The 7,460-nt window shown below is 43.5% G+C and overlaps 2 protein-coding genes across 2 annotated transcripts in view; one reads left to right on the forward strand and one right to left on the reverse strand.

The window, feature by feature from the left end:
• The window catches only part of matr3l1.1 (matrin 3-like 1.1), a gene marked incomplete in the record, with an annotated part of 10,446 nt that extends 5,763 nt beyond the window's left edge, over positions 1–4,683 (forward strand). Inside the window, 10 exon segments of the mRNA XM_014012156.1 lie at positions 379–530; positions 602–708; positions 775–838; positions 907–941; positions 1,781–1,909; positions 1,986–2,116; positions 2,184–3,120; positions 3,193–3,256; positions 4,369–4,490; positions 4,576–4,683. Coding sequence (XP_013867610.1) covers positions 379–530; positions 602–708; positions 775–838; positions 907–941; positions 1,781–1,909; positions 1,986–2,116; positions 2,184–3,120; positions 3,193–3,256; positions 4,369–4,490; positions 4,576–4,608 — 1,774 coding nt within the window.
• The window catches only part of matr3l1.2 (matrin 3-like 1.2), a gene marked incomplete in the record, with an annotated part of 17,677 nt that continues 14,879 nt past the window's right edge, over positions 4,663–7,460 (reverse strand). Inside the window, 7 exon segments of the mRNA XM_014012157.1 lie at positions 4,663–4,932; positions 5,045–5,160; positions 5,227–5,395; positions 5,469–5,655; positions 5,747–5,877; positions 5,952–6,083; positions 6,814–6,942. Of these exon segments, the coding sequence (XP_013867611.1) occupies positions 4,873–4,932; positions 5,045–5,160; positions 5,227–5,395; positions 5,469–5,655; positions 5,747–5,877; positions 5,952–6,083; positions 6,814–6,942 (924 nt within the window).

Here is a 7,460-nt window from a genome sequence, read left to right on the forward strand (position 1 = left end):
GTTTGGAAATTTTCCTTTTGAAAATGATAAATTATATATACACAGTATGTAAAGGGCTTAATAACATGGCTCATTATTTTCTTAACAAACATGTCCATGTTCACCCAATCTTTTGACCTTTTATTTTAGGTGCAGATGCAGGTTTGTAGTATTGTTACTTTTAGTTGCTATTTTATCATAATTTTTTTACAACAAATTCGACATACTGGCTAACACGAATTAAGTAGTTCACCACGGTAATTGGGTTTGAATCCAAGAATACAAAAAATAATAAAACGATTAATTGATTTATTGACTGTCGTGACAGACCTAATGAGTCGAGTTCAGATTCAACAGAAGTTTAAAAACAGCCGAGTCACAAAGTGTCGTTTCCTCCAGGTTCTCTGCCGACGACAGCGACATCGAGGGGATGGAGGTGATCGCTGAGGACGGAGAGCAATTAAAGGATGAAGAAGAGAGAAGTCAGGAGGAGGAGGAGAGTCAGGAGAAAACGGGCCGTCCTGAGGAGATGGATGCCTCACCTGAAGGAGGTGAAAAACAAAAACTGAGCAGGTCGATTTACAAAGTGACAGAACAAAAATGAAAGAGGTTGAATTCACAGATGATGACATCGAGGTGAAGAGCATGGACCTGGATGATGAGGAGGAGGAGGAGAGCGGGGTGATGATTGAGGAAGAGCATGAAGCTACAGACATGGAGGATGACGAGGTAAAAACATGAAAACCAAATGTTTTTAGTTGTCTACAAGCTTTAACCATGATGGTTCCTGTGAAGGAGTCGGGTTTCCCGGTGGACCTGGAGAACTGCATCACTCTGGATGAAGTGGGCTCTGATGAAGGTAGACCAACAGAAAACTAAACCTTCAGTTCTGGTCCCTTCAGGTTCTCATGCTCCTGTCTGTTGCAGGTGGATCTGATCCGGAGGCTGGATTTGGATCTGAGGTGAGTGGTTCTGGTCTTGTTCAGTCGGGTCGTGATGATCAGTAAAAACTTGAGTCTCTGGTTTCASCTCTGACGGATGCAAATCTACAAAGTTTCATAAATAAWATGGATAACTGGTGGATGAAAACAACTTTTATCAATATTTACAAATAAAAAATTTAGTTAACTTAAAAATTAATCCAATTAATGACAAGAATAAACTAATAGAAATTTTTATTAATGCGTTTAATTAAAAAAATTAAGGGGAAAATCATTTCACTCTTTTATAAAAACCTAATAGATCGTAAAGGGATCCCTGATTAGTTGTAACATTAGACTTTATTTGACAAACATATTTTAACTGTAAAATMAAGACTGTAAAAATACTGTAGGATGTTTAGTTCTTACAAATTTTAAACTAAAAGTTTAAAAATATATTTTAACACGGATGGAGCCATTTTATTTGCACACAAAGCATTCTGGGTAAATGATGACGTGGATAGGTCCTCGGTGCGAGGCTGCTAGCGAGCTATATCCACCCTGAAGGTTAATCTTGGACAATATCTGATGATCGACTCTTTTAAATGAAACCAGAGAGCGTTGACAGAGAGGAGAAGGTAGAAATGACTCGGCCTGGAACTGAAAATATGGATGGAGGACAACAGGTTAGCTTGTTTTTCGCGCTAGCACCGAGCTAATACATATAAGACAATGTAGCGTCAGCGCTAACGCTAAAGCATTTTTAATGCGACACTTCTAAATGCGCATCAAAAAGCCTTGATGGAAACACGGTTTATGTTAACTTGTTCTGTTAAAACTCTTCTCTTGAGAATTAATAAAGACAGAAGTTCTGGTTTCAGGTCTCAGAGTCCAGCAGAGTCCTGTTCTTCAGCTCCATGCCGGAGGACTACAGCGACGTGGAGTTCGTCCAGGTGATGAAGGGTCTGGGGACGGTGGTCTGGTACCTCCTGGTGAACGACCGGCGCCAGGTCAGAACTCTTCTGTCAACCAGAAATCGTCCGTTCTGATTGGGTCCAACTGACGGATGAATGAACTCCGTTTCAGGGCTTCATCGAGATGTCCACTCCCTCAGAGGCTCAGACTGCGGTCCAGGTTCTGGAATCTGAAATGGTCCTCCTGAACGGGACCAGACTGATGGGCTGCTTGTCCCAGGAGTACCTCAGACTCACAGACGGGTCAGAACCTCGCTCCGCTCTCGTCCTATTTCCCACCTGTCCCCACTAACCTGACGTCTGTTTACAGGTGGGCCGTCCCATCGATCGGAGACGAGGGACAGAACCTTGACGAGTCCAGCTCTGACAGGACCGCTTTGGATCAAAGGATGAGGTCCAAAGACATTCCAGAAGAGGACACATCTGGAACGACAGAGCTGGAGACATGTGAGACGCTCCAGGAGGCAAAGACCGACGAGACTTCAGAGCTGGAGACATGTGAGACGTTCCAGGAGACAAAGACCGATGAGACTTCAGAGCTGGAGACATGTGAGACGCTCCAGGAGACAAAGACCGACGAGACTTCAGAGCTGGAGACATGTGAGACGCTCCAGGAGACAAAGACCGAYGAGACTTCAGAGCTGGAGACATGTGAGACGCTCCAGGAGACAAAGACCGAYGAGACTTCAGAGCTGGAGACATGTGAGACGCTCCAGGAGACAAAGACCGACGAGACTTCAGAGCTGGAGACATGTGAGACGCTCCAGGAGACAAAGACCGACGAGACTCCAGAGACAGAGACCACTTCAGTCAGAAGGACAAGGTCTAAAAGAATTCCACAGACCACGTCAGACAGAAAGACGAGGTCCAGAAAGACTCCAGAAAAAGCTTCTCAGAGGAGGACCAGATCTAAAGGGACTCCAGAAGAGACAGAGACCGTTCCTGAGACGAGTCCAGACACAAAGACATCAGTGGAAGAGACACCAGAGACAGAAGTGTCTGAGAAGACTCCAGAAAAACTCACCTGTGAGACGGAACAGACAGGAAGAAAGACGGTAAAGGGTAAGACCCCGCCCAGGAAGAGTCCAGAGACCAGGACCGACAAGAGAAAGGGACCTCCTGAGGACGACGCAGTGCCTCTGAAAACCCCCAAGACAGACCCAGAAGACGAAGCTCTTAAAGAAACAAACCAAGCAAAGGATGGGAAAGAAAAGTCCAGTCTGGACCGTCCAGAACCACCGGAGCAGGTATGTTAGCAGAGACACGCCTGCGTCATGCAGAGCAGCTGAGACTAGACCTGATCTGGGCTCTGTTTTCAGGACTCTGACCAGCCTGCACCAGCAGAGGGTGCTACAGAACCAGAGAAACCTTCCAAACCTGTTGGTAAGTTCTGGACCCAGCAGGGCTTACTCTACAGCAGGGTGTTAAATCCATAGAAATAAATATAAAGGTTAGATAAGTCACACGGCAGCCATCTTAGGACAGTCAGCAACACTAGCTGTAGCTGTGGTGAAAAATGTGTAATTCACTGAAATCTGGATGGATTTACAAACAGCTTAGTTTATTATAAGTGTTATAAATGTGGCTGTGATTTGGAGTAATCAGACAGCAGTTTGTCTTTTTTAAAAAGTAATAGTTAGTACTAATATTAGTTAATAGAGGCACATCATATTATTTGCATTTGTRGGAAATAAACTGGGCATAAATTATTTCGCATTAACTACTATTGATTATGATATATTAATACTATTTATCAGCATTCAAAAATGTCAATTAACGTTTTTTTATATAAACATACATTTCTAAAAACATGTAAATATAATCTTATTGTGTATATTGCAGTTGCTTTACCTACAGTATCTGCAGTGTTTTTTCCATGTGAACGTCCAGTTTAAGTTATTCTGTATTATAACATCTGTCACATTTACCCCAAACAAAACTGTTTTAAAATCAGTTGAAAATTAAGAGATAGTGTTTTTTTTTATTTTAAACTAATTTCCTTTTTCTCTTTTTTGTAAGGAATAAATTAAAATTGTGGGTTTGTGTGTAAGGTATTATGTAAAAGAATTATAAAGGCTAATATTTGCATGTCTAATGTAAAAAATATAAAACAGGGTTCTTTCATATTACCACTGCTAGTACTATTTTTGACTTGTGTATAATTTTGCTTTATATTTTTATTAGTAAATACCTGTAAAAGTAATCTATATGTATTCTGTGTATATATTACTTATCAAAATAATGTAATTATTATATGAATGTCCTTTATAATTTTTATAACATCTCACATTTACAACAAAAAACTGTTTGAAAATCTGATCAAAATTGACCAAGTTATGGTTATTTAGTAAATACACCACATTCACGTTGTGTGGGCCAGCTCCCTGTCCCAAGATGGCCGCCGTGTAAGGACGCCTCATCTGGCCTTTATATATATCTATGGTTCAATCACCTGTGGTGCGTTCACTGTCCCCTTGGTGTTCTCGGTGTTGCAGGACCAGAGTTTGTGCGTCCGGTCGTCGGATACTTCTGCAACCTGTGTCAGCTGATCTTCATCGACGAGGACGAAGCCAAGCTGCAGCACTGCAGCACGCCGGAGCACTACAGGAAGTACCAGGTCGCCACGCAGACCATGTGTTCCTCCCTTCAGCTGTTTGCAGATTCTGCTTCTTTTTAACGCTTCTGTTGTGTTTTTGTTTCAGGAGAAGACCGGGAAGGATCCGTGGTCCAGCTGAATGTGGAGCAGTCAGTTTCCTGTAAATATTTTAGCTTTTAAATTAAACAAAATGTCACGTTTTAATAAAACGCTTTATTCTGTAAAATCTAAACACAAATCAGCCGACATTCAGCAGTGAACAGGAACTACTTCATGTTTTATCATGTTCCAGGATGTAGACAGAGCCCGGACAGTAATTGTTTTTTTTTCTTGAACTATAATTTTACATCTCACAAAAAAAATTAAAAATGAGAAGAAGAAAAATCATCGYCATCATCGTGTCTCACGCTGCAGTCTTCACTTTCTTCTTTGTTGCTTTTGTTTGTTCCTTCTCCAGGTGTTTCTGGAAATAAAGATGTTTGTTGTTTTCATTTGGGTCATGAATAAATCCTGACTGATTGACAACCTGAGCTTCAGTGTCTGATCCGGCTTTGTGGGCGGGGCTTGCGTCTCACCTGCAGCTTGTCGTAGTGCGCCTGGCTGCTGCAGTGGCTCTTCATGGCCGTGTCTTTGTTGGAGTAAAACAGGAAACAGATGCGGCAGTAGTAGCCCATCTTCACGTGTTCCACACCTGCACAAACCCACCAATCAGCAAGCAGCATCAGTTACAGGAAACGCCACGGGGGCGGGTTCTCACCGATGGGGACCTCCGGGTCGTACGGCGGCAGCGGCAGAGACGCCGGGCGGGGTTTAACATCAGCAGGGGGCGGAGCCTCTGTTTGTTCATTCTGATTGGACGTGTCCATGTCCTCCTCCTTCGGTTCCTGATTGATCTCTTCCTGTTGATCTTTGACCTCAGCAGCAGCCTGATAGAAACAGATTAATCAGCTGTTGTTGGGATTATTAATCAGGATTATTGATCAGCTCAATCTGACTCACATCCATTTTTTTCTCCTCAGAAGCTTCTGGAAGTTCTTCGGCAGCGTTTTCTGTTCTTTGCTCCTCCTCCTCCTCCTCCTCTGGCTCCGCCTCCTTCAGTTTCTTGGCCGGCGGCTCATCGGAGGGTTGGGGGGATCGTGGTGGCGACCTGCTGCTCGACCTCTTTGCCGCGTTTGGATACTGAAAACTAAACAAACAAACGTTTATTTCAGATCCTAACTGAACCAGGAAGTGGAGCAGAAGGCAGAATAATCCGGTTCAGACGTCAACAAACGGACCTGTTGCGGAGCACCTGGTACTTCCTGCTCACGTAGACCAGCAGGCGGCGTCCCTGAAGCTTCAGCGGCGACTCTTTACTCGCTTCGGCCATCTTCTCAGCATCTTCTGGTTTGACCATCTCGATGAAGCACTGCGGGGAGACGGATTAACGTTCAGACCGTTTGAACCCAACTCCGTCTGTCCGACCCGGTTCTGGTTCTGTACCTCTCTCCTCCGCCTGAGCAGGGAGTATTTCCGGACACTTCCGAACGGCTCGGCCAGCTTCAGGACTTCTTCATCTGTGTATTTACCGAGGCTGGGAAGCTGACCGATGTACACGACCCTGCTGGTTCCAGTCTGACACAAACAGAATTTAAATTTATTCAAACTTAACTTTATTCAAACAGGATCGAAGTTTTATTGCAGTGATTAATTTGACCTATATGTAGAAAATGTTACATTTACATGATGGATCACATATTGATCAGATGCTGCTGCTGACTGATCCATGATGTCATCATGTAAATGTAACATTTTTTACATATAGGTCAAATTAATCTCTGCAATAAAATAACTTTGCCTGCTTTTGTCACTTTTACAGTGGATTGCATCAAGTCTGTTACATCCAGAAGGGAAACTTCACCAAAGTGAAACATAAATCTGTCGATCTGTGTTTGATTACTCTGCCTGGCTTTCTCAAGGACCAGGATGTGACACAAAAATCTGAATTATGGAACTGAAAGTGAAAGTAGTCAAACTGAATTTTTAATAAACCAAAATACAGTTTCAAAGAAAATTAATTCAAATTCAAAACTTTAATTTCAGTTTCAATTTAGTGAAATTTATTTTCAAAATCAATGAATTCAGTTTCAAATTCTGCACATTCAGATTCAGTTCCTGCTGGCACAAGATGCCCACAGAAACATTTTATAAACAGATAGTTGTTTCCTACTGACTCTTCTGGCTCCTATTCATATGAACTTTATAATTTTCATAAACTGAAAGCACCTGAACCTTTGAACCAACAAACGGATGTGTAAAAACCACAGAAGAAGAGATGGAGGCCCACAGAGGGGACAGGACTCACCCGGATGGTGGGGTAGCACATGGATCGGGCGATCTTCACCGGGCGGCCGCAAACCGTGGCGATCACTTGCCTGCTGTAAAACTTGTGCATGGCTATCGCCTGCGCCTCCTCCTCAAACTGGATGTAGGCCTGAGGAGGAGGAGACTGGCTTAGTGAGGAGGCCTCTGATGAAGAGGAGGCCTCTGATGGGCATGGGCATGACAACTCCCACACAGAAAATAAAAACTCAGTCCAACATATGAAGCGTCAGAAAAACCTTACACAACTGAGTTTTAGCAAGACCCACAAAACACTGAATCTGACCTACCTGAACTACAGGACTCATAAACTAAAAGAGTCCCGAACCACAGGACTCCTGAACCGCAGGACTCCTGAACCGCAGGACTCATGAACCGCAGGACTCATGAACCGCAGGACTCATGAACCGCAGGACTCCTGAACTACAGACTCATGAACCGCAGGACTCATGAACCGCAGGATTCCTGAACTACAGACTCATGAACCGCAGGACTCCTGAACTACAGACTCCTGAACTGCAGGACTCCTGAACTACAGGACTCCTGAACTACAGGACTCCTGAACTAAAGGAATTATGAACTACAGGACTCAGGAACTACAGGACTTATGAACTACAGGACTCATGAACC

Source organism: Austrofundulus limnaeus, unplaced genomic scaffold (assembly GCF_001266775.1).
Source record: "Austrofundulus limnaeus strain Quisiro unplaced genomic scaffold, Austrofundulus_limnaeus-1.0 Scaffold89, whole genome shotgun sequence".
Lineage (NCBI taxonomy): Eukaryota > Metazoa > Chordata > Actinopteri > Cyprinodontiformes > Rivulidae > Austrofundulus > Austrofundulus limnaeus.